The 27,701-nt window shown below is 42.7% G+C and overlaps 1 protein-coding gene across 8 annotated transcripts in view; it reads left to right on the forward strand.

Moving 5' to 3' along the window:
- FHOD3 (formin homology 2 domain containing 3) overlaps positions 1-27,701 on the forward strand; it is a 1,290,292-nt gene that overhangs the window by 970,918 nt on the left and 291,673 nt on the right. For all 8 annotated transcript variants that reach the window (XM_029589835.1, XM_029589836.1, XM_029589837.1 and 5 more), the window contains exon 9: positions 23,349-23,492. In XM_029589835.1, coding sequence (XP_029445695.1) covers positions 23,349-23,492 — 144 coding nt within the window. The remainder of the gene's footprint in view (positions 1-23,348; positions 23,493-27,701) is intronic.

The following is a 27,701-nucleotide window of genomic DNA, read 5'->3' on the forward strand; positions in this document are numbered from 1 at the left end:
GATGATATCAGCTAGATATTTGGATATGTATTCTGGGATGAGAATCAGTAACTTAGAGGGTATTTGGTCCAGAGGGTGGGTCGAAGGTTTCATTCTTTTTATCAGCGATTCTACCTCTAAGGTGTGGGTCGAATCAAAGGAATCCAATCTTATGTCTGAGTTAGGTAGGAGAACTGTGTCCGGAAGAGTAGGATTTGTGTTGACAGGTAATCTGGCTAGGGTATTGGTGATTTTATTTTGAAAGAATAAGGCCAAGTCATTGGCCTTTGATTGAGCTGTATCGTCAGGGATATTAGGAAGAGCTGTTTTGGTAAGTTCCGAAACATAGGAGAAGAGGGCCCTCGCATCATAGAGCATATCGTGGATGCGGTGAGCATAGAAATCTCTTTTTGTTCGAAGTATTGCTGATCTGTACTGGTGGAGAGTAGTTTTGTATATGGAAAGAGTGAGGGGATTAGAATTCTTCCTCCATTCTTTTTCTTTCCGTCTTAGATTTTGCTTCTGAGTGCGGAGTTCATTTGAGAACCACGGTTGCTTATTTTTATGGGAGGGGTTTATAATTTTTTTTGACAGTGGGCATAATTCGTTAGCTATCATTTCAGTGATGTTTTGCCATGAGGTGATAGCTGAATTGGGATTTGAAAGATCCAAGTTTGGGAGATTTCTGATCAGGGATTTGCCAAGATCTTCTGAAGAACAAGTTTTCCTGTAGTATAGAGTTGTAGGCTGATGAGGTGTGGTCAATCCTGTTAATGACCTGAAGGTGGAGTTGATCATAAAATGATCTGACCATGGGACTGGTAGGCATAAGGGGGGTGAGAGTGGGGTGAGATTAGAATTTGTGAAGATAAGATCAAGAGTGTGACCCGCTTTATGTGTTGGTTGGTTAATGTGCTGTTTGAAGCCCATGTCCGAAAGTGCTGATAGGAAAGCATCACAGTTGGTCGATTGAGGACTGGCATCAATGTGGAGGTTAAAATCTCCAATGATTATGGCAGGAGAGTCTAGTTTTAAGTATTTGGCTATAACCTCTATCATGGGAGAGGCATCTTGATCTAAAAGTCCGGGAGGCGCGTAGGTGAGTAAGATTTGAAGTGACTTAGATTTGAATAGGCCTACCTCAAGTTTGGGTATAGTATAGATAGGTTGTTGCTTGAGGTTAAAAAGTTTTTTTGCAGCTATTAGGAGACCTCCTCCTTTCTTTTTCTTTCTGGGTAAGGAGAAGACATCATATGTCTGTGTAGGCAATTGATTTATTAGGACTGTGTCTGAGGATTTTAACCAGGTCTCTGTGATGGCACAGATGTCTGGTTTAGTATCTAGCAGATGGTCATTAAGGATGTGGGTTTTTTTTGTGATTGATTGGGCATTGAAGAGTGATAAGGTGAAAAGAGCCAAACCAAGTAATTGTGTGACTGGTGAGATCATTACCGGGGTTAGATTTCTACGGGTTATAGGTTGATATCTTAGTGTAGGCTTCATCTTGGAGAAGGAGTTGTGATGTAATATATGTATTGGGTGTCCTTGCAACATGGTTGTATGAGGGAGAAGACTTTGATGGTGTTGTCAGAATCAGGTGTCCTATGACGTTGTGGCGGTAATAGATTGTGGAAAAGTTCTTTAAGGAGGTCTGAATGATATGTTTGGTTGTGTAATCTTTTGCTAGATGAATGCTGAGGCTATTGGTTGACTGCTGAAGTGGCTGGTTGAATGCTGAGACAGTGGGTTGAATGCTGAGACATTGGGTCGAATGCTGAGACATTGGGTCGAATGCTGAGACAGTGGGTCGAAAGCTGAGACATTGGGTCGAATGCTGAGACAGAGGGTTGAATGCTGAGACAGTGGGTCGAATGCTGAGACAGAGGGTCGAATGCTGAGACAGTGGGTCGAATGCTGAGACAGAGGGTCGAATGCTGAGACAGTGGGTCGAATGCTGAGACAGAGGGTCGAATGCTGAGACAGAGGGTTGAATGCTGAGACAGAGGGTTGAATGCTGAGACAGAGGGTTGAATGCTGAGGCTGCTGGTTGAATGCTGAGACAGAGGGTCGAATGCTGAGGCTGCTGGTTGAATTGAATGATGGGTGGATGCTGGATGAGTTCTAGTGCAGTATTGGTGTGCTGCCGCTCGGGACGCGAAGTTCGAAACGAAGGGGCGAAACAAAGGGGCAGGCCCCTTTGTTGCGCTCCTTCGTGCGCGCGACGCCCGGTGCGCGGCGCCAGGAGAGTGGTGGTTTAAATAGCCCGCCGGTCGCGCCTCTGATGTCACCGCCGCGACTTTTCCCTCTAAATCCAGTTATGCCAAACACCCCCCTTACCATCACATCAAACCAGTGTACATCCATCCAAAATCAACATGGCAGGTTTCATGGCAAGTTTCAAACCTTAAACCCCCATTCATAACCGCCGTTGTTTAAAAAGACCCCCCAATCAATGACAACACCATAGGTCCAGTGGCTTATCAGTTGAAGCTACCATCTACTGTCAAGGTTCACACTGTGATCCATGTTTCTCTCCTCCTTTTGTCTGCATCAGTAACTGTGCCCATCAGGAAAACTGGTTCCCCATAGGCTCCACGAGAAAGTGCTAAGATGGCCTCATGACTCCAAGTTTGCGGGACACCCTGGCCATGCCAGGACCCTAAGTCTTCTCCAGCGGTATTACTGGTGTCCCAACATTTCTCAGAATGTCTGGGCCTACATGGTTTCCTGCCCCATGTGCACTCAACCAAAGGCATTGGTGGGACGCCCCTGGGGACTTCTGCAGCCTCTACCAGCTCCTCAAGAACCTAGGTCCCACCTATCCACGAACTTCATGGCGGACCTCCCTAGATCTGATAGAAACACCATGATCTGGGTAGTCATGGACCAGTTTTCCAAAATGGCTCATTTTGTTCTACTTCCTAGTTTGCCTTCCTCACCTGAGTTGGCTCGCCTCTTCTTCATCCACGTCTTCTGACTGCATGGACTTCCTAAGATTATCACATCCAATTGAGGACCTCAGTTCATGGCTCGATAGTGGTGGGCGCTCTGCCGTAAGTTCGGTGTGACCCTGGCCTTGACCACTTCCTACTATCCTCAGGACAATGGCCAAGCAGAACGTACAAATTGCTCTCTCAAAACCTTCCTTCGAGTCTACACCACTGGCCAATAAGATAACTGGTCCCAACTCCTACTGTGGGCAGAATTTTCTCACAACTACCATGTCTGTGAGTCTACAAGAGCATCCTCATTCTCCGTTGTGTATGGTAGGCAACCACAGCCAGCTCTGCCAATGCCTCTCTCGGTCCCATCGCCCGCGGCTCAGGCCACGGCGGAAGCTCTACATGCTGTCTGGTCCCGTACCTCCAAGATGATCCAAGAAGCTGCTGACCCTGCCAAGAGGACCTCTGATGTCCACTGGAGGCCCGCTCCTGAGTACCAACTCGGTGACAAGGTGTGGCTCAGCACGCGCCACATCCACTCTTTTCAGAATGCCTGGCTTCCAAGTTCATCGGACCATTCTCCATCATCAGACGCATTGGACCTGTAAACTATCAACTTCGTCTTTCCCCCTCATTGGGGATACACACCTTCCACATCTCCCTCCTCAAGCCACTAATTCTTTCTTGGCCTACCCACAAAATTCCGAAGCCTCCTCCTATTGTCTCCGAGATGGACTCTACCTACCAGATACAGGAGGTTCTCAACGTCCGTAAGAGATGCCGTAGATGGGAGTACTTCCTTTCCTGGGAGGAATACAGCCCAGAAGAAAATTCCTGGGAACCAATATTCTTGATAGTTACTTAAGTGATTCCACACCACTCAGCCCAGGAAACCCAGACCTCCAGGAGGGGGCCATAAGGCGGGGGGGGGGGGGGGTACTGTTGAGATTCCCAGCAGTGGAGGCCTTGGGCCAGGAATCACTTACCTGCCAATGCCAGGCCCCGAGCTCAGCCCCTCTTTCTCTCGCGGCAACGGGCAGTCGCATTCGCAGCTGTGCTGTTGCCGCACGGCCCAAGCCTTTTGGCACAGTGAAGGATTCCCCTTTGCCAGCTCGCACTGCCTCTCCTCCTCCAGAGGCCCCTAGTAATGACGTCAGCCACTCTAGGGTTTATAAGGCAGGCTCTGGCAGTCAGAGCCGGCCTGGGCAACAGGTCTCCTCACTTGTTCTTGGCGTTGCTCCTGCATTGCTGCTCATGTTCCTGTTCCTGAGTTCCAGTGTCCATTCTTGCTCCAACCCCTTCTCCTTGCACCGACCTTGGCTCTTGACCCAGACTTTTCCTGACCATGAGTTTGCCGCCTGCCTTTGACCCCTGTACTGGACCTGATTGAGTTTGCTGCCTGCCTCTGACCCCTAGACCTGGCCTGACTCATTCCTTGCCTGCCCGTCTCCGGGATCATCCACAAAGAGGCACACTTAAGACCAACCAGCCCCTGCAGGGAACGTGGGCTGATATTGGCAAAGTTCCTGCTGGCCTCTACTTCCTCTACTTCCCATCTGACCTTGCCTCCCAACGGTGGGGACCTGTGGGGGTCTTCCCCCACAGGTAGTGCCACTCCACCTTGGGCCAAGGGTCCACCTCAGCAACACAGGAGAAGAGATGGCTCAGGGGAGATATGATAAAGGTCTATAAAATTATGAGTGGATTAAAATGAGGCAATGTTAATCAGTTGTTTTCTCTTTCAAATAGTTCAAAGATTAGTGCACACACAATGAAGTTACTAGGTGATACATTTAAAACTAATAAGAGAACATATTTTTTTTACTCAGTGCATAATTAAGCTCTGGAATTCTTTGCCAGAGGATGTGGTGAAAGCTGTTAGTGTAGCTGCATTTAAAAAAGATTTGGACAAGTTCCTGGAGGAAAAGTCCATAAATCATTATTATGATGGAATTACAGTAATCCACTTCTTATCCCTGAGATAAGCAGCATGGTACTTATGACCTGGATTGGTCACTGTTGGAAACAGGATACTGGGCTTGATGGACTTTTGGTCTGACCCAGTAGGGAAAATCTTATGCCCTTATGTTCCTGCATAACTTAGACTTAACCAGCTATATTTAAAAGAATATGACTGGTTAAGTGGTAACAGTAGAAAAAAAGTCATGTACGAGCCAGCAGCCCAATTCCTAGACTCTCAACTAGTGTCAGAAATGGGCCGTACTGCACTGAATCCCTTCACCCTACTCCCCTTAAAACTGCTCCAAGAGCACTTTTAAAATTAAATCTAGAAGGGGTCTGCTGGATGACCCCCCCTCCCTCACACCCGGTATCTTCTAAATCCCCTTTCTTTTGCTGGGATTGTGGAACACATGTAGCTCTTAGTGTTACTACGACAGATTTTCTGGCGCACCAGCAAGTTCAGCAGTCACCCAACACCCCTAGATGCAGGTCAGCACAGTCCTGTCATCCTGGAAAATCACATTGTGTTTCTGTTGTGAGAGACTATGCCAAAGTGACAGTGTTACAGGCCAGTTCTTGAAAAGAACTGAAAAATCAAGCAGAATGTAAGTTGGGACAGTGGTGACTTTTGTTCTTTTCATAGTTGCCAAACTTCAGGTAGACTTTTCTGCCCGAGTTCCCAGCCACACTGCACTTAATGTTGGTATTTTCATATTCCTGATTTACAGTGGGAGCCCAGGATTCTTCTACACCACTCTTCATTGCTGTAGTACTTTTGGTCACAGGAAGGCGATGGCATTCCAATGCAAACGTTTCACAACTGCAGTGCTGTGCTGGTCAGATTTCCATGCGGCAGAACATCTGGATTTATTGGCATCTTCAGGGAATTCTTTTCCATGGCCTAATAATGAAATTCAGTTTAATAGCCTAAACTCTTTTGACAGTAGAATACACAGCACAAACATGAATCTCCCTCTCTAGCTTGATGGTAATCCTGAGTTAAGCAGAATACTATAATGTTTTCAACAGCCATAACAAAGAATGTCTGCTAATTTATCAGCCTAAGCATAACAACATTAGACACAAGGAAGAGGCAGCAATTATGTCAGACTTTGTCATTCTTAGTTCATTGATAAATTTTATAGGGTGACTTTTGATGCAAGGTTTTTTTTTTTAATTATATATATTTTATTCTTTTTAGCACATTACTTCTGTTAGGCACCTAAAATTTTCAAAACCTTGCACCCATGAGTTTGCTATATGCCTTTTGGATTCTAAAGAAAGCAACTAGAATGGGATTGGGGAATTCCTGCTCCAGATTCTCATGCAAATTGTCTTGCAAATTTGGCTTTACAACCATAGTGCTACACAGGAAATCTTGTTAGAGAAAACTAAACATCTATAGTGTTATGAATCAGAAGGTGGACCCCTGTTCCGAGGTAGAATCAGCACCACCCAAAAGGGAATCAACCCCCCCTTAGGTCTCTACCATCGAAGGGCGAGGCCGAATGCTGTAGATTTTGAAAGAAGACTTCACCCTGGAAGCTCATGATCCCCCCAGGAGGAGCCCGTAGGGACCCGGCCGCTGGGACTTAGGAGAATCCCCTGAAGACTGGTCTGGATGCAGGTGCCCCCTGCAGATTGTGGATTCCAGACGGCTGGCACCTCTAGCAGGTCATAGTAATCTTGAAGAAGGAGTCGCAGAGTAGTCAAGAGCCGATCTGAGGGTACGATACACGAGAAGGGTCGAAAGCCAGTCCAGGGTCAAGTCAGAAGAAGGGTCCGAAGCCAGTCCAAGAGCAAGCCAGGAGAAGTGACGAAAGCCGTACCAGGATCAAGCCATGGGAAAATCAAAAGCCGGTCCAAAGGTCAGAAGCCAAGAATCAATCCAATGGACAGGAGAAGCAGAGCGGGACGAAGAACCAAAACAGGAACACGGAGCACAGGACGAAACCCAGCCAGGAACCTTGATACCAAGGCAAGGTCTGAGGAGCAGACCATGCCTTAAATACAGAAATCCAGGGAGGAGTTTTCAAGAAGGAGCCATGACAACTTCCTGTCGTGGCCCCTTTAAATATCACTTCAGCCGCGCGCGCACGGCTCTAGCAGAGACAGAAGGGGGAGGAGTCAGCTCGGCCGAGCAGAGCCCAAGCAGCCGGGCCTGGCAGCGGCAACGGCCACGAAAGCAATTCCAGTGAGGCACCCTACCTCCGCGGGGCCTCCGGATAAACCCAAGCCCCTGGTAAGTTACAGTCCTGGTCAGAACCGCTGCGACCGACATCCCGGCCCCGGTCGCGGATCCCTGCTGCCGGCGGCCATGACACCTGGCCCCGTTCGCGGGCCGTTGCGGCCGGCGGTCCTAACATATAGCTGTTCCCAATCCAGCCCATGCTACAGCAGCTGTGCTTTCAGACATCGCCCTCTTGAACACAGCACTTCTGAGAACCACATTTTAATAGCACTTGTGTGGTATTTACCATCTTAACCACAAAGAAAGGATGTGGCTCACATAGCCAAGAGCCTCTTGCAGGTGAGATTCTAAAGTTAGGCCATGATAGGCTCTGTGAACATTGCCCATCTTTACTGCTAAGCTTATTGGGAACACATTTTGCTAAGCAAATAGAACACCAAGACAAATAAAGCTCTTAATATAACCCGCAAGGAGATTGGTAGAATAGGGCATGAACTTCATTATCCTGGCCAGACTGAACTCCCAAAGTTGTATAGAACGTTTTGGCTTAATGTTCTCATTGTCTACCTCAAAGATTAGTCCTCTTTTGTGGTTGTGACTAGAAAGTGTTTTATGATCAATTTAGAAAAAAAGGCTCTTTCTAATATTATATAACAATAGCTAATCTTTAAAGCTACTACTAGTATGACTATTACTATTGAAATCACATTTCTCTGCTGAGTTGGCATTACAGTATTGGTTAATAATAACATAAGGTCCTACTTCTTGGCTAATACTCAGGCTTTCATCAGCATACAAGTTGAAATACCTGTTAATGCTGGTTCAAAACAGCAAGCCGTTAGTATTTATTGCAGTATAGAGTTAATTGTGTAGTTTGCAGTGTTCTCTGGAGTTCTCTACTGAGAGTGCTGGGAGAAATATACAAATAAATCTTCCAGATCTCTGCAGCTGGAAACAGTGCACGGATTGTAAAAGCTAAAGCCTAGACAGCTTATGGCATCCTCTGCTTGAAGAAGTATGCAAATGAGCCTTCAAGCTTCTGGCACTAGAAAGAATGTAGGGGCTGCGAAAGCTGAGACCTAGATGGCTCGTGGTATCCTCTGCTGGGGCAGCTAAGAGGGGTGTGCAAGTGAGCTTTCTGGTCCTCTGCTGCCGACAAACACCATTTTCTCCTAAATGCATTATATATATAGATTACCTAGTAGACTTTGTACAATTTACATTTATCCTTTCTATTCCACTATGATCTATCTAATCCCCCCTCAGCTGTCTCTTCTCCAAGCTGAACAGACTCAGCCTCTTTAGCCTTTCCTCATAGGGCAATCTTTCCATCCCCTTTATCATTTTGGTCACCCTTCTCTGTACCCCTTCTAATTCCACTATATCTATTTTGAGAAGCGGTAACAAAAATTGCACACAATATTCAAGGTACAGTTGCACTATGGAACAATACAGAGGCATTATGATATTCTCTGTTTTTATTCTCTATTCCTTTCCTAATAAAGCATTCTATTTGTTTCTTGGCCGCCGCCACATACTGGGCAGAGTATTTCAACATATTATCCATAATGATGCCTAGATCTTTCTCCTGGATGGTGAATGCCAATGTGAAACCTTGCATCGTGTAGCTATAATTTTGTTTTCTCTTCCCTATGTGCATCACTTTGCTCTTGTCCACATTTAAAAGTCATCTGCCATTTTGATGTCCAGTCTCCCTGTTTCGCAAAGTCCTCTTGCAATTTCTCACAATTCTCTTGTGATTTAGCAACTTTGAATAATTTTGTATCATCAGCAAATCTGATCACCTCACTTGTTGTTCCCATCTCTAAGTCACTTATAAATGTGTTAAAAAGCAGCAGTCCCAGTACAGATCCCTGGGGCATTTCACTATTCACCTTTCTCCATTGAGAAAATTGACCATTTAGCTCTATTCTGTTTTCTTTTAACCAGTTTTCAATCCACAATAGAACATTGCCTCCTATCTCATAACTTTTTAGTTTCCTCAAGAGTTTCTAGTGAGGTTCTTTCTCAAATGCTTTCTGGATCAACCTTATCCACATGTTTATTTATGCCTTCTACAAAATGTAGCAGATTGGTGAGTCAAGTCTTCAGGTGGCTAAATCCATGTTAGTATTTATTGCAACCTTTCTATCAGGATGCCCTGACTTCCCTGTTTTGTAAGTATCCTTCAAAGATACATCTTTCTGAACCATGTGCTTCTCAACCAATGAGGGCCCTGACTTTTAGGGTCTGGGGAACTTATATGGTAGTCTTCCCAAACTTATGCAGACCATGTGAGGTAATTTTAAAAGAAATATAAAAATAATTAGTTCACCTGAGAATACTAATTTTTAATTTTCTTTTAAATGCCCTTATTTCACCAATCAATTCCTATGGAGCTGGGATGCAGAGGTGTTTTGGAACAGATTAATGGAGTCTGTATTTCTTTATTTATTTATCGAGTTTTATATACCGTCGTTCGGTTTCGCCATCACAACGGTTTACAAAGTTTCGATGTTTAACAGTGTCCAAAAATTCATATGCTTGTTAACATAGTTATCTTAGTCGTTCTAAACATAGTTTGGTTGTTAAAATTGTACAGGTTAACTTTCGTGCTTTGGATTGGTTCTGTATGTTTATATGGGCCGGTAGGGAGGGAAGATGTAGCATAGAATCATAGGGTGTTTTGGTAGGCTTTGGTGAACATCCAATTTTTTAGTTCTTTTTTGATGGTTTTTAAATTTTGTTGTGTTCTCAGTTCGGTTGGGAGGGAGTTCCATAGTTCGGGGCTTCCTAGGGATATGGCTCTCTTCCGAGTTGAGGTAAATTTGTGACGAGCAGGTGGAATTTTTAATAGACCTTGGTTAGCTGAGTGGAGATTTCGGTTTGGTGAGTGGAGTTTTATGGATGCACTTAGCCAATTTGTTTGTTTTTCATATATTATTTTGTGTATTATAGATAGTATTTTGTAGTCTATCCTGTATTTTATTGGGAGCCAGTGTAGTGAGATGAGAGTTGGAGTAAAGTGATCATATTTTTTCGTTCCTGTGAGTATTCTGGCAGTGTGAAAACTGTATGATATTTAAAATGTGGGAAAGTGATGTTAGTTTCACATCCTTATTTCACACTATCATTGTTTGAGCATGGTCTCTTCCTTCCAGGTCCCGATGTTGTGAATCTCATGCTAGTGACTTATAAAGGATATTGAAGGACTTAAGCATAGTAAAAAAAAATTCTGATAATGTTATTTTAAGCATAAGTAGGTCTAAAAAGTCACATAAAAATGGTTTATGTATAATATTCTGAAATATTCAAGGTTTCTATGTATATGCATATTTTTAAGTTAAAACATAATTATTTTTTATTCAGACAAGTTGACAGATGTTATTCTGCTGGGAATGTTTCTAAGTCCCAAATGTGGATGAATTGAGCAGCTTGTTTGCAATCATCAACAGTCTACAGTTCTTGAAATTGTCATGAATATTATCTTGCGGAAATAATATGTTCCTACCTCTCTAACAGGGGAGCCCTTGTAATGCTGAAAGGAGATGCAAGTTTCATAAATTGGATGAGTCTAGGAGCTTAGTGGCAGGGCTGGTGCTGCTATGCAGAAGGTCCTTAGGGGGTCATTTATCAAAGGCTTATCGCACGCGATATGGCCGCATCGCATGCAATAAGCCTCTATCGCATGCGAAAAGGGCCGCATCGCATGCGATATCATGCAAACTAGGGGGAGGGGAGGAATCAGGGCGGGGAGGGGAGGAGGCGGGGCAGGGAGGGGGTGGAGTTGGCTGTGTCTTCCCTGCTGGTGATAATGTTACTAACATTATCGGCGGCGGTAGCGAGCCGAATAGCACCACCTTTCATGTTGGCGCTATTCGGTGCGAAAGCTGGCAGCCAGTGCACCGCCGTGGTGCGAAGGCTGCTGGCTTTTGCAGGCCCCCCCCCCCCCCCCCCCCATTTTCGCAGGATTCATCATTCTGCGAAGAATGATGAATCCTGGCCTTAGTTTGATCCCCAAGTTAGATCTTCCGAATGCTGGGTTAGCTGGAGCTGGGGATGTTTCAGACATAGATTTCATAGTCTCTCAAGTGTGAAACCTGATGACTGGGTTCAGTGCTAATGATTGTGGGGGTCTGAAAGAAACCCTGGTGCATGGGCCTAGGATAGTCAGTGCAAGTGACTAGACTAGATGTATTGTTGGATGGGAGATATAAAATAGAGAAAAAGTCCCCAGATAGTTGTGAATTAAGGCTCATAAAACAAGTTCCCAGCCCTGGTTCTGACTGAACTGGAAGCCCAAAGAAGCAGGAGGAAACTACCAGGATTAAATGGGCCATATGGCTGCCCAAACGTGAAAAATACTGAATTAGATTTTTTTTTAACTATGACATTAAATTGGGATATAACCATTTAGATGCTCAAGGAGTATGACTGCTGGTAAACTCTGCTGGATCTGTTAATGGGAATAAGTGATTGTCCTGAAATATATAAAGAAGTGAGAGTGGAAAAGATTTCTTTTTTTACCAATTCTAGGGATTTCCTATGGTTTTTCTCTTTCCTGAAATAGGAAGTTCACCATCTTTCAGTTACTAGTTGACTCAATTAGGGGTGAATTTTGAAAAGGATTTACAAATGTAAATATAACTACTATTGTATCAATTTCCAAAAGCCCATGTACACGCTTAAAGTGTATTTAAGTGGGTAAATCGTATGGATAATTCAATGGCATGTATTGTAGCAATTCTCAAAAGCCCACTTACACAAGTAAAGTGCATTTACATGTGTAAAATCAATTTTTAAGCATGTAAATTCTTTTGAAAATCAGGCCCATAGGGGTAGATTTTCAAAAACGGCGCGTTTGTGTACTTTTGTTGGCGCTCCAGGCGCCAACAAAAGTACGCGGGATTTTAGTAGATACGCGCGTAGCCGCTAAAATCCTGGATTGGCGCGCGCAAGGCTACCGATTTCGTGTAGCTGGCGCGCGCTGAGCCGCGCAGCCTACCTCCATTCCCTCCGAGGCCGCTCCGAAATCGGAGCGGCCTCGGAGGGAATACACTAACGCCCTCCCCTCACCTTCCCCTCCCTTCCTCTACCTAACCCACACCCCCAGCCCTGTCTAAACCCCCCCCCTACCTTTGTTGGGGGATTTACACCTCCCAGAGGGAGAAGTAAATCCCTGCGCGCCAGCGGGCCGCTGGCGCGCCTAGACGCAACCCGGGGGCGGTTCCGGAGGGCGCGGCCATGCCCCCGGACCGCCCCGGGCCAAAACCACGCCCCCGGGCCCGCCCCCAAAACGCCGCGTCCCGCCCCGAAAATGGCGTGCCGCTCGGCCCCGCCCCCGACTCGCCCCCCGACACACCCCCTCGGAAAACCCCGGGACTTATGCGAGTCCCGGGGCTCTGCGCGCGCCGGTAGGCCTATTGAACATAGGCGCACCGGCGCGCAGGGCCCTGCTCGCGTAAATCCGGGCGGATTTACGCGAGCAGGGCTCTTAAAATCCGCCCCTTAGTCTTTTGCCCCTACACCTAGCCTGATGATCAGTTTGCATGTCAGAACCACCACAGACCTCCTTCACAGATTCCTCTGGCTTTAAGGCATTGTTCATTATGCTCTGTCCCTCTCATGGAGCTGTGGAGTGTTCCTGCCATCGTTGACGATGCTTTGCCCCTTTGATGAAGCCTGAGGCTGTTCATGCCACTATTGCTGTTGCTTTGACCTTCTCATGGTGCCTTGGATGTTCATACCACTGTTGCTGGTGGCCTTTTCTTCTCCTTTGATGACTTGAGCTGTTTGTGCCTTGTTGTTGGTGCCCTTTGCCCAACTTTTGGTGATTTAGAGTGCTCATGCCTCTGTTTGGGCTGATTTGCCCTTCTCGCAGAGCCTTGGGATGTTCATAAGAGCATAATAATCGCCATACTGGGTAGGACTCAGGGTCTATCAAGAGTATCCTGTTTCCAACAGTGACCAAATGCAAGTCACAAGTGCCTGGCAAGATCCCATCCCAAGCAGAAAATGTATTCCATGCTGCCATCTCGCAGTGATAAGTTATAGCTATTCCCTATGTCTTAACTGTCTTAACCACATCCCTTGGTGTGTTCATACCTGTGTTTGGTCTTCTTTGCCCCTCTGAAATGCCCCTTACCTCCAAACATTCCTGGCCTAGTTTCCTGCAGCATGCTGCACCCTAGGGGCTGGTTGAAACCACCTGTACATCCTGTAACCTTTTTATAGATCATGCAGCCAGCATTTCCTGTGAATGCCTTCACATGCTGTCATCCCAGACGCCCAAGGGTCCATTCTGTGTCATGTTACACCCTCTCACATAGCCTTGGGATGTTCCCTGCCAACCCTGATGCTGCTTTGGCCCTCTTCATCCCTTTCCCTTGGACTGTTCATGCCATTGTTGGTGCTACTTTTCCTCACTCTTGGTGTTTTACATGGTTGTTTCTTCTGCTGCTATTGCCTACTTGCAAGTTTCATTAAACCTGGGTAGAAAATCCCGGTGCTAGGGTACAAATAGTATACTTATTAATTTATTTATATTTTTTTTAAATTTCTTACCCACTCTATCTACTATTCTAGGCAGGATACAGAAAATACATACATAAAAAAGCATTAAGTCAGCTAGAAATACAAATAATGCACACTCCCAAATTCCCAAGTTCGAATCTTTAACCAGATGAAGCTGTGTATCACCTAGTTAAACTTAAAATGTATGCTTTTTAGCCTATTTCTTACAAGAACACTGATCTTATACCATTGTGCTTGTGTACCTGCTCCTCTTATCCCCAATAACTTTTGAATCATTCATCTAATTAATAGAAACAAATGAAACAACATAACAAAATTAGTGAATGAACTTGGGACCTGAAATAAATGAAATTACAGAAAATGAAATCATGAAGCAAACCAAAAATGTTTTTCCATGCACATTCCTATTAGACAGACACTTTCCCCATGTTCTTCCAAAGTCTGGAATGGCTGTAGACTCATTTTCTATAAAAGGTCAGTTCTGTCCTTCTGGCATTTTATGGTTTCTTTCAACTTGTAAAAAACATTTATATAACTCTTTTCCTAGTTTATAGGATTTTCTTTAGACCCTCTTCATGTATATGTGTAGTACTGTTATGCATGTGTGTGTCTGGACTTTATAAGACCTGATTTATTAAACTTTTTCCCATTGACACAGAATGAGAAAAAAGCTTTAAGTCCAATGTCAAATTTTACAGTAGAATAACTACTGATAACAAAGACCTTTTAAAACTAAATAATGCAATTTCTACTGTCCTTAAAGGAACACTGCTTCCTTACAGCAAAATTCTAATTTACCATGAATAAGAGAATGGCATTTCCTATAAAAAGAATCTTGATCTGCTGTGAATAATTTCCTAAAACAGTCTGATTTAAAATCTAAGAGATCCATATTCAGTTGCTGGCCAGCTAGTTAGGTAACTGCTCTGAGATTGTGCGCCACTGAATATACCCAGCTATGTTAAAGTTAGCTGAATAAGTTTATCTAGCTAACTTTAGGACTGCTCTTTGGCTGGTCTAAAGTTATTCAACTGTATTAGCTAGTTGATGCTTAAAATCAGCATTTACCTAACTAACTTATCCGGATCACTGTCTCCGCCCCAAAATCTCTCCATCCCACCCCCGAGCTAGCTGGATAATGTTTTAGCCATATAAACAGTTATCTGGCTATCTTGGAAGTGATCTAGTCCTCCAGGTTTGTCTGGCCAAGTCCTGAGCTTAGCCAGACAAATAGCATTTAATATGGACCTCTAAGAGGTCCATATTCTAAAGGTTAGTCCAGCTAAGTTCAGGACAGCCAGACAAACCTGAGTGCAGAGATCCCTTGGTTCCCTATTAGGAACAGGTATAGGAGCAAACCTCTTTTGTTCTGAAAGAAAACATAACAATAGTGTGAGTGTATAGCTCTCCCAGGTGGAAAGTAGTAAACTCCTCTGGAACATAAAGCCTTCCCACCATCTTAGAATGTGGATTAGAACATAAGCATACCAGATTTGCCATACAGGTCAGGCTTCAGGTCCATCAAGCCAGTGCATTCTGTTTCCAACAGTGGCCAATCTAGGTCGCAAGTATCAGGCAGGATCCCAGAAAGTTGATAATTTCATGCCGCTTATTCCAGAGATAAGCAGTGGATTTCCCCAAGTCCACCTTAAAAATGGTTTATGGACTTCTCTTCCAGGAACATGTCTAAACCATTTTTAAACCTAGTTTTCACCTCATCCTCTGACAATAAATTCCAGAGTTTAATTATGCATTGAGTAAAACAATATTTTCTCCTATTTGTCTTAAATGTATCACCTAGTAACTTAATTTTAATGTCCACTAGTCTTTGTACTTTTTGATAGAGAAAAAAACAATTTGGGCCTGATTTTAAAAAGCATTTACTCGAGTAAAAACCAGGTTTACTGGAGTAAATTCACTTTACTTGAGTAAGTGGGTTTTTGAAAATTGCTACAATATATGCCATTGACTTGTCTATAGGATTTACTCACATAAGTGCACTTTACTTGAGTAAATGGCTTTTGAAAATTGCTACAATAGTAGCTACATTTACGCATGTAACTCCTTTTGAAAATTACCCCCTTTGTGTTTACCCTTTCCACGTGACTCATTATTTTATAGACCTCTACCATATCTCCCCTCAGGCATCTCTTCTGCAAACTGAAGACCCCTAACCTCTTTAGCTTTTCTTCACAGGGGAATTGTTCCATCCACTTTACCATTTTGGTCACTCTTCTCTGTACCTTTTCTAATTCTGCTATCTCTGTTTTGAGATGTGGTAACCAGAACTACACATAAGGTGCAATCACATCATGGAGCAATACAAAGATATTATGAAGCTCTCTGTTTTATTCTTCATTCTTTTCCTAATAATTCTTAGCATTCTATTTGCTTTTTTGGCCACCGTTGCACACCGAGCATAGGATTTCAATATATTTTCCACAATGATGCCTTTATCCTTTTTCCTGGGTGGTAACTCCCAAAGTGGAATCTTGCATTGTGCAGCTATAATTTGGGTTGCTTTTTCTTACATGCATTGCTTTGCACTTGTCCACATTAAATGGCATATGCCATTTGGATGCCCAGTCTTGCAAACTTCTCTTGAAATTTCTCACAATCCTCTTGTGATTTAACAACTTTGGATAATTTTGTATCATTTGCAGATTTGATCACCTCATTTGTTGTTCCTATATCTAGGTCATTTATAAATATGTTAAAATGCACTGGTCTTAGTGCAAGCCCTGGAGCACACCTTTCTTCATTTAGAAAACTGACCATTTAGCCCTACTCTCTGTTTTTTATCTTTTAACCAGCTCTCAAGCTGCACCAGAACATTGCCTCCTATCCCATGATTTTTTTATCTCCTCAAGAGTCTATCATGAGGTTCTTTGTCAAATACTTTCTGAAAGTCCAGATACACTATATCAACTGGCTCACCTTTATCCACAAGTTTATTCACGCCTTCAAAAAAAAGTAGCAAATTGGTGAGGCAAGACTTCCCTTGGCTAAATCCATGTTGACTTTATTTCATTTAAGTTTATCTATATGTTTAGTAATTTTGTTCTTTACACAGTTCAGACAAGTTGGATTTGTCCCCCTGCCAGCAGATCGAGGCATTGTGCAAGCTTTTTTGACCCGACCTCCCTTCCTATATAGGCTGGTACAGCAAGAAAAGAGTCAGTAGTCTGTGCCTCCAGCAAATGGCAGGACTCAGCTGATCCAGCAGGAAGGAGGAGGAAGTCAAGGTTTCTAGGACAAAGGCCTTCCATATGGTGGATTTCTCCAGGGATAGCCAGAGCCAGGCGGGGGGATTCCTCCACAGGACAGCAGCCCAAACAAGGGCTGATCTCACTTCTTCAGGGCAATCGGGCATTCGATTGCCTGCATTTCCCACTGCAGTAGAAGATGAATTACTGCAACTTTAAGAAAAAAACCAGGCAAACATGAAGCAAGGTCCAAACCATGGACCCAATCTGTATCTCTCCTGGAGTACCTGAAGCAAAGTTATGGAGAAGGGGAGAAGGTAACACATTCCAAGGGTCGTAAGCTCATTTTGCAAAAATGTTGATGGCATATAAGATGGAATAAGGAAGTGGGGCCAGCCCCTTGGAGCAGCATGTCCAGGCTTGACAGCATTTCCTGCAGTGTTTGAGCAGGAAAATGCAGCAGAGAAAAACTTGTGGCATGCCTCAACCACCTCAGAAGTAGGGGCTGTGTCCTGGAGAGGGCTGTTGCAGCCAGAATCTCCACAGGAGGGGAAGAGGAATTTTATGCAGAATTTGTTTTGGCTATGCACAAGACCTATTGCCAGATAAAGAGCAGGTCAATGCTGGAAAGGAGCACTAACAGGGAATGCACCAGGGAAGGGGACCTGGTAGGAAAGAGACCCAAGACACTGGCTGATCTGGGTCCAAGTGTCAGCCATCTCTTGTAATAGAGGTCAAATGAACAGATCCTCCATAGCAGCACATTCAGACATAGTTCTCACTTTCTGAGAGGGGAAAATACCTATATCCTCCACTGAATCTATTAGTACCATTGATGGACTTGAAGTTTGGTTCTGAGGATGTTAGCAGTGACCCCTTTTGAACCTCTCAAGAAGATTTCAGTAAAGTACCTAACACACACACTAAAGACAGTCCTATTGGTGGAAATTTGCTGGGTAAGAAACATTTCAGAGCTGCTGGCCCTATATCTATCTCATATCTATCTTTCTCAAAACAGAAAGTAACTATCAGGACAGTACCATCATGCTTGCCAAAGGTAGTCTCAGAATTTCATCTAAACCAGACAATTATGTTACTAGGCTTCAGGTAGACAGAATGTGTAGGGAAAAGAAAGGAGCTACAATGTCTTGATGTCCATAGGATGTTCCTGAGATGCTTTAAGGTGACCACTAAGTTCTGAGAATCAGACAGGCTGTTTATTTAATTCACATGGAGGCAAAAAGGAGAACCAGCCTCCAAAGCTTCCATCATGAAATGGATCAAGGAAGTGATAGCAACAGCCTGTATGATGAGGTAGACCCATTCCAGAGAGATTCAGTGCACGTTTCTCGAGACCACTAAAGCAGTAGCACTGATTGACCTTCGCAAGGAAGCCAGTTGTGTCTTGGTGCACACATTGACAAAACATTATAGATTAAATTTCCAAGAGAGAAATTAAGAGTCCTGGTAGTAGCTCTAGATATCTCCTCTCCGGAATAAGTACAGCTCGAGTACATCCCACTTGCCTGGACTGGTCTGGCAGGGTGAAGAGGAAGGTTCAATTAGGGCTTACCTGCTAATTTTCTTTCTTTGAGTTCTGACAGACCAGTCTAGACCAGACCATGGCCACCTTGGGATTAAGAATGGAGAGGTGACTACATAGCAGAAGAAGAGCATGGATGTACTACCGTAGGTGATGGTTATAACCTAGTGAAAGAAAGCAGAAGTAATGCTCAGGGGTGGGGAGAGGGGGTGGGGTGGGAGAGTTTTTGTTATATTTACCGAAAAGAAAAGCAGTGCCTGTGTATCAGGTGAGAAATGCAGCCTGAGGAAGGCTCAACTCAGAGAGACCCTTTAGTTTACACTTCTATGAACGTAACCATTTGTTTTTGCTGTTTTACCAAAAAAAGAGAGAACATATAAAAAATAGGGACGGAAGGAACAGAAAAGGGGAAGAACTAGAGTGAATTAAGTGAATTAGAGGACCAGCTTGGACAAGAGACTACTGACTCCTTCCCTACTGAATCAGTCTATATAGAGAGGGACAGTAGGTCAACAAGCTTGTAATTTGCCTTCATCTGCTGGTAGGGATGATAAATCACACTTGTTTCAACTGGTCTGCCAGGACACAAAGAAAGAAGATTATTAGGTAAGCCTAACTGTACCATAGGCCAGCAATGGCCTTATTCCCTATCCTATTTCAACCCCTCAAAATATTGGCACAAATGTTGGGGTCTTTGTAGCCCAATCCCCCACACCCAGTCTCTCGTTTTGCACATAAAACCAACTTTTGTACATGAAAATGCCTTAGAAAATAACTCCCTTAATATGCTCTAGTATACTTTTACATACCAAGTTTTTTAAATTGCTAACAACAGTATTGTTATCACTACTAGACGAGTATCTATATATGATGCACTTAGTAGGAAGTGATATTGGTTGTCTGCCGCAGAGGATCAGAAGGCTCATCTGCATACTTCTCCCAGCAGCCCCAGCAGACGACACCAGAGGACACAGTGAGCCGTCTAGGCCTCAGCTTCCAAAGCTACCACACTGTTGCCAGCAGCAGAGAACTAGAAGGCTCATTTGCATAGTTTTCCCAGTAACTGCAGCATAGTACTCCTGTGGGCATTATGTACCATCAAGGATTCAACTTTCAGAGCCTCTGTGCTTTTTCTAGCAGAGGAGGTCCTGAAAGCTTGTTTACATACTTCTCCCAGCAGCCACAGCAAAGGAGTCCAGAGGACACTTAGCTTCAACTTCCACAATCCTCACACTGTTGCTAGCTGCAGAAAATGGGAAGGCTTATTTGCATACTTTTCCCCAGTAGAGGGTACTTTGAGCCATCTAGGTTGCAACTTTCACAGCCTCACATTTTTTTCTATTGGCAGCATGCCCAAAGATTCATTTGCATACTTTTCCCAGCAGAGAACATTGCAAGCTATCTAGGCTTCTGCTTCTATAGCTCTCACATTGTTTCCAGCTGCAGAAAACTGGAAAGCTCATTTGCATGCTTGCCCCAGCAGAAGACTCCAGAGGACACTGTAAGCTGTCTAGACTTCATCTTCCACAGCTCCCACACAGTTTCTAGTTGCAGAAAACTAGAAGGTTAATGGGCATACTTCTCTCAGGATTCCTAGCAGAGGATCAGAAGGCTCATCTGCATACGTCTGCTAGCAGCCCTAAAAGAGGACATTGGGGGTAATTTTCAAAAGGAGTTACACATGTAAATGTAACTACTATTGTAGCAATTTTCAAAAGCCATTTACTGGAGTAAAGTGCACTTACACAAGTAAATCCTATGGACAATTCAATAGCATATATTGTAGCAATTTTCGAAAGCCCACTTACTCAAGTAAAGTGCATTTACTCGAGTAAAACGCTGTTTTACTCGAGTAAATGCTTTTTAAAATCAGGCCCATTGTGAGCATCTACATTTGAGCTCCTACAACCCATCTTCCACATTTTCCTTCTTTTCAGTAGCAAAGAATTGGAAGGTATATGCTAAAAACGCCACTTCCCTTAAATTTTCAACAGATGTATTTATTTGATACAATAACATACTACTTAACTGGATATCGTTAAACGATACCTGGCTAAGTAATGCTATCGTTCACTAAGTAAATAATTGTACAGCGTACGGCCAATCCCCTCCCCAAAGAGTAAGCTTACGCTTCCAGTGCTGTCTCTGTCAGAGCAGTGCTGGAGGTGCCGAAAGCAGGGCAGAGGGTCCCTTGCTCCCGACTAACATCGTAAAGTTATCGGGGTGGAATGTGGCGGGTGCAGGGGATGGGGGAAGAGGGGCTGTTGGCACAAGGATTCTCCTATGTGGGTGAGTGCGGGGAAGGTGGGGTGGCACCCTGATGAAATGTGTAAAACTGGGACCAGGGACCAGGGCCCTTCCTTGAATGCCAGACACTTCTCAAGGTTCTGAAAGGTTTGGGGAGAATGAGAGAATATGGCCTGACAGGGCCCTGATATCATGCTGTGGGGAGGGGGGTGGGAGGGAGGGGATTGGCTGTACACTGTACTGTTATATGCTTAGTGATTGACAGCGCTACATAGCCGGATATCTTTTAAAGGTATCCAGTTAAGTAGCACATTATCCTGGCCACACAAGGCCTCATAACTAAAAACCTACCTGGCTATATTTGAATATAATATTAAATCTTACCGATTAAAGCTTACCGATTTTATTATAAAGAAAAATTTCTACTAAAAAAAGATAGGATTGATGAGTGAATATTAAAATTAAAGTAAGGTGACCCTGCACAACAGTAGAGTCTGTCACACAATACAGACCCTTGAAGTAAGGGGCCTACATATATTTGGCTAAGATAACATTTAAGATTTACCTGATGTACCAGTATTTTTGATATATTTGAATATAGCCAGGTAGGTTTTTTTAGTTATTTGGCTATATGTAGCTGGATAACTTTAGGCTGATATATTCAGAGGGATGTTTATCCCATGAATATATGAAATACGTTATCTGGCTAACTTTAGCCGGATAACTTGTCCACTAACCGGACTACTGAATATGGACCTCATAGAAATTTTCTAGGAAAATGTATGTGCATGAAATAGCAGATATAAGTGTATGCTGGATAAATTTGGTGGGATAATTTTGGTGAACTTACTTTCTCTGATTGCACATCAGCTGGTTATGCATGCTAAGTGATACATGGGACCCAGATCTGTTCAACTGTTGCCTTCTCCAACTTAGGTGCATTTTGTTTGCATAGTGATTCAAATGATCCTTTGAAATTCCTTTCCTTATTTGAGACTTGTCTGAATCTAGGAATTGGGTTATTCCTACTACAAAACACAAGTTTTCAGTAACTGCTTTGACTGCAAAGAGACAAAATACAGCTACAGCGAGAGAGCATTTCTTAGTAGCAATGGGAAAATGTATATATCCAAAATATGTGTCGTTGTCATTTAACTATGCTCGGAGAGATGGTCACTGAATATCTTACTTAGCCGGATATCTAATGGGCGGATCAGGGAGGAGCTATTTATCCGGTTAACTTAGCCAGTTAGCTGATATTCGGACTTATCCGGTTAAGTTAACCAGGTAAATTAGACGTAGTAGAGCAGGTGAGACTTATCTGTCAGTATTGTAGTGCTGTTGAATATCCCATGTAAGTTAGCTGGATAATTCTTATCTGGCTAATTTATCTATTGGTAAATGGATTACTTTGAATTTTGAGACCAGAGAGTCTATTCATGAGCATTACATGGCTTGGGGGTTATGGAAAGTAAAATGATCAGTGAAACCTGAAAACATTAGCTAGAATGAGTATTTTACAGCTCGTTCTGTTTCACAACTGCATATTAGTTAATGCAGATAAGTAGCTTATAAGAAACATGGAAATATAGAAACATGAGGTCAGAAAAACACTGTATGACCCATTTAGTCTGCCCATCCACCCAATTAATTTAGCTTTATAATTCCTTCGAGATCGCTTGTATTTATTCCATGCTTTCTTAAATGCAGACACTGTTTTTCTTTCCACATGCCATGCATCCATATTCTTGTAAAGAAATATTTCCTAAGATTACTACTGAATCTGCCCCTTTTCACCCTCATCCCATAATAGCCTGTTCAAGAGCCTCCTTTCTGTAGAAAGCAGCAGTCAGTAACTGTTACCTAAGAAATAAAACAAAGCAGAGCGTACAGAGACTTGAACTTAGTCTATTGAATTAGAGATTTTATACATCTAGATTATATTAAATGAGAATTCATACTGGTTAAGTTGCCGGCTTTTGGTAGTGATAAATGACCTACTGAAGCACCGTGCAAGATTCTGCAAATGGAAATGCACCAACATTTTCACTCCAAAAGTGAAAAGACGAGTTTTTGCCTTTGCAACTTATTCTCAAAATGAAAATGTGATTTTTCATGAATTCGCAGAAGAAAAATTGAAATGATCCATTGATGTTTGCATATGTTCTGCAAAATGTTACCACTCTGTACAAAATCTTTTGGCATTTTCTTCTATGACAAAAGATTTTGCTAAAATAAAAATTCAAAAAGTAGCACATTTTCATATCATTATTTTGAAAAACTGGAAATTAACTTTTCCCACATCTTTGCCTATACGTGACCTCAGCTTACCATGGTGGCAAAGCATAAACACCTCCATCTTTGCAAACACACTGGAGCAATGCTTTATACTCACTGGCAGCAAAAGGGGGACCAGCAGGGCTTCTTGGATTAATATTCTTTTATTGGGTCAATGAAACAGGAGAATATACCAGAAACATTTGCCATGTCTCATTACCTCAGAAAATGATTTTAAAGTGAAGAACCATATACGATGCCTTTTTGCTTTGCTTTCCTTTAACAATATATATAGACTTCGAGATGCTTGTTAAAATCTGCAGCAAGAGTTGTTTTCCCAGCCATAGTTATATCACGTCTGCATCCATTTTTGAAATGGAATAATTGTTTTAAGCCTTTTTTTCATTGCTGTATTTTGTTGGTGGTGGTGGTGAAATGCATGTGATTGTTTACACTTTGCCTCTCAGACGCTGGCGGGGCTTCCAGATCAGGATTCCTTCTACGACGTGCTGGACTGTCTGGAGGAGCTTGGCATTGAAGCTATTTCACAGAGACACTTGAACAAGAAAGGAACCGACTTGGACTTGGTTGAGCAATTTAACATTTATGAGGTAACGTAACATGACCTGTTTTATGCATCTTACAGCTTGCACACACATCAAAGTGGACCCAAGGAAAAAAAAAAGGAATCAGGGCGGAGCTGAGTTATCTATTTTATTTTCAAAGAAGAAAACATCTGGCTGTTTGAGCATTTGACTGGCATGGTGAGGCTTTAATGCATTTTAGGCATCTTATGAGTAATAGCTCTGGGATCTGCTGAATACTAAGCTCTGTAGAGAGTTTGCTTAGGAATACAACTGGTTTCTTTACCAATACTTACTAAAGGACTTCTCAGAGTTGTAATATTTTCCCATATGTAAAAGCATTCAGAGTACAAAAAAATATTTTGTCAGCAACAGTGCACAGATGTGTCTTTCTGCAGAACTGATTGCTCAGTGTGCACCGGTTCCTGAGTATTTATTTTAATCCACCCCTTTCTCTGCTGGTAGAAATTGGATAAATCAGTTTACATCCAGCAATGGGAATAGTGCAGCCAATTTGGATGCTTAGATGGAATAGTTGCTTTCTTAATTTTGAAGCAAGAATTATGTGGAAGTTTTCTGTTTTTATGTTTGGGATGCAGTAAACTATAAAGTACATGGGAATGATACCCTGTCATAATCAATCATAAAAGCCAGTTTACTAAAGGCTAAAAGACCTTTGTATGCACGATAGAAGGTTTTAGATATTGGCCTAAATACTAACAGCTTAACACAGGTGAAAACAGGCTGCACTTGCTAAAAATTAGTATGCAGGAGCATGCAAAATATACATATAGGATGATAATAAGCTCATTTGCTAATATTATCCTATTCACTAAAAAGCCGCTAAAATTGCCAAGGACTTCAGGTCCTGGTGAATTTATTACCTTCTTGAGGAAGATGATAAAGGTTTAGCATGCCTTCAGTGCTGAAATATTTAGCGTTTAATACAGGAGGGGAAACTGTGTCCTGAAGTATCCACCCCCCCTCCACTACCCCAACCTTAAGGCTTTTTCACCAAAGAAGTGCCCCATCAAGGGCTTCCCAACCCCTTCTGCCTCCTGCCATCCCCTTTGAGGATTATGGTCCCTCTCCGGAGTTCCACCCCTTCTGGACCACCCAGTCAAAGATTACAGCCCCTCCTGAACCAAAGCCTTCATACATCATCACCCAAGTTATTTATTTATTTATTTATTTATTTATTTATTTATGTATTTATTTATAAGTTCCTCCTTCTGATGCAAGTTGAGCCCCCTGTAGGGGCCACCCCAAGATCTCCTAACTCTCAATGCAAAAAGAAGCCTCCTCCTTCTAATTCAAGAAGAAGCACCTTCTAAGGCTACTTTCTCCTTTGATACAAGAATAATGCCTCTCCATGGACTATCCTACACCCCCACCCCTTTCTAATCCTCTGAGAGCTCTCCTTTTGGCATGGACATCACACTTTAAATGACGCTGCCTGGCAGCATTTTGCAATTTATCAAGCTACTTGGTTTGATATGTTCTGAAGTTCTGTTTGGTGGCATCATCAAATGTGGTAGATACAGTGAGAGAAGGGCTCTTCAGATTCTCCTGTTTTATGCAGATTGGAAGGCAAATTTCCATGCTGGAGGATGGAAGTGGATAGGAATTATAGGGTTATTCCCATAAAGGACTTTTTCCGTTGGAAGGTTTGGGAGTCGGGTAGCCCAAGAAAGTGTAAGGACTTCAAAGCTATATGCAAAGTGTTCCACATTGCTACGAAAAGATTGGCAACATGAAAGAAGCCATTCAGTTTCAGACTGCTGTACTGACTCAAGCCTCTGAATGCCTGCAAGGGTCACTGGGCAGACTAACCACAGCAATGACAGATATTAGGTGACCAAGCACACCGCTGTGTGCCCCATGTGGTGAACTGACTCCTACCCCTTCCACTTAGCTGCTTCTTCCATGCCACACAGGAGCACCCATGCACCAGATTTGTGAAGACTGAATAAGCATAAAATGTTTGGTGGGAAGAGGCTACCTCTTCACCATCTCTCCTAGTTCCAACTTTATGCCTTAGGAGACAGAAAAAAAGTGGAATTAGCTAAGATTGGGTAAGGGGATCGAGTAAAATATAACTTTCCCACTTTGGCATCACTTATAGAAGTAATCACAATGACTCTACTTCTGGTCTAATTCACCCTCATGAAGTTATCCCTGCATCTGGCAGGGGAATAGTGGGGATCCAGTGGAAGATGGGGACGTGGCATTTATGATGTACCTTACTGAAATGTGAAGAATGCAGCAGATGAGCACAATCATAATTGCTTTTTCTGTGAAGGCTCCCTACCCAAATGATCCAGTTGCCTGAAATGACTTTTTAACACTCCAAATATCTGCTCTATTATGGAATAATATAACAAGCTCAAGAGTTTGACAAGCCACGGTATGGTATGGGAGGATCAATGTCCATTTTAATCTCCACATATAAAAGTGAATTTTCAAACATTGTGTGTGTAAAAATTGATACCTGCACACACAAAATAGCATATATACGAATGCAAGCTATTTCAAAAACTGCAACATACACACATAAATCAGGGCCCGCGAACTAATATGTACGTGTAAAAAAGGGCAGGGTAGGGGCATCCGAGAAAGGGGCTAACATTTCTGCGAGAAAGCTGTATTTTACAACCTGCCAAAGTGACATGTGTAAGTCTCTTTTACTTGCATATATTTGCATCTGGACATGATCTGGCATAAATGATTAGAAACATATTAAAAGTGAAAAATGACTGGGAAGGGGGTCTAATTGAAGTGGGGGAACTTCAGGCTGACGAGCCAAATCGATCTTCAGGAGCTGCAGATGGACTAGGCAAACTGGTAGACTAATTGGTAAAACTGGTTATTTCATTGCCACACGCATGTTAGACAATCTTCTCACTTACGCATATAAAAGCCAACTTATGGGGGTTAATGCATTTAAATAACACAAGTAAAATCTATTTGCATATCCTTTTAAAATTCGTAGAAATAGGCGGGCATATCATTTGCACATATTTATCTGCTAAATTATTAATTATCCAGTTAAATATCTCCTTTGCTGCTACTTGGACAAATTTGATCTTATCCGGATAAGTAGCAGGTTTTTTTAGACTTACCCAGCTATTTTTAAATTATTTTTAATTTAACCTTAAAAAGTTTGAATACTAATACAGAATCATTTACTGAGATAAAGAAGTATCAGGGCCATGTAGATATGGAACTATTTAAAAAGGTTCGGGGGCAGATAAGGCAGACATTGCAGGAGATTCCGCCCAAGCTTATTTTGCTCATTGATTACAACCCTTAGAACTACCATGGATGTAGTTGCCCTTTTAAAAGCTAGGTTTAGGGCTTTTCAGCATAAACTTGTCCAATGGTTTTCTGATGAGGTTAAAGAAAAAAAGAGGCTTATGTGGAAGACTGTGCGTAAATGGGAGGCATCATCCACCCAAGCTCAATTTGTCATTGTTTAAGATTGCTAGGTCCGAGTGTAGCAGTGGTTCTCAACCCTGTCCTGGGGACCCCCCCAGCCAGTCAGGTTTTCAGGATATCCACAATTTTATTTATTTATTATTTTTATATACCGACATTCATCTCAATTGAGATATCACACCGGTTTACATTCAGGTACTGTAGGTATTTCTCTATCCCCAGAGGGCTTACAATCTAAGTTTTTGTACCTGAGGCAATGGAGGGTAAAGTGACTTGCCCCAGGAGACCAAGGTTCAAGTCCCGCTGTGGGGTGACAGCGGGACTTGAACCTTGGTCTCCTGGTTCATAGTCCACTGCTCTAACCACTAGGCTATTCCTTCCTCCATATGCATGAGAGAAAATTAGTATGCACTGTCTCTTTGCAGGAGTTGTGTTACTTCACAAAATAGCAGTGGAGGTGACACCAGAATTTGAATATTTTCTTTTCATGTTAATTGTAAGGTGAATTGCCCTAGCTCTGCTCTGCACCTGTTCTGATGATTAATGATATTTTATTGTAGTTATGATGATTTCTGGCTTTCTGCAAAGAGGATTCATGAAAGAATACATTAATTTGTGTTTTATTATATGAGTGATTGGATCTTATTGTTTGTTTTCTTTGCTTTTTACATGATATACTTGTGCATTTATAAACTGCAGTAAATATAAAATTCATTAATACAGATTAATAAGGACTTTTTAATGCTGGTAAGTGCTTGAAATAATTGAGGTAAAATATTTTAAAGTTTCACGCATGAT

Source organism: Rhinatrema bivittatum, chromosome 2 (assembly GCF_901001135.1).
Source record: "Rhinatrema bivittatum chromosome 2, aRhiBiv1.1, whole genome shotgun sequence".
Taxonomy (NCBI): Eukaryota; Metazoa; Chordata; class Amphibia; order Gymnophiona; family Rhinatrematidae; genus Rhinatrema; species Rhinatrema bivittatum.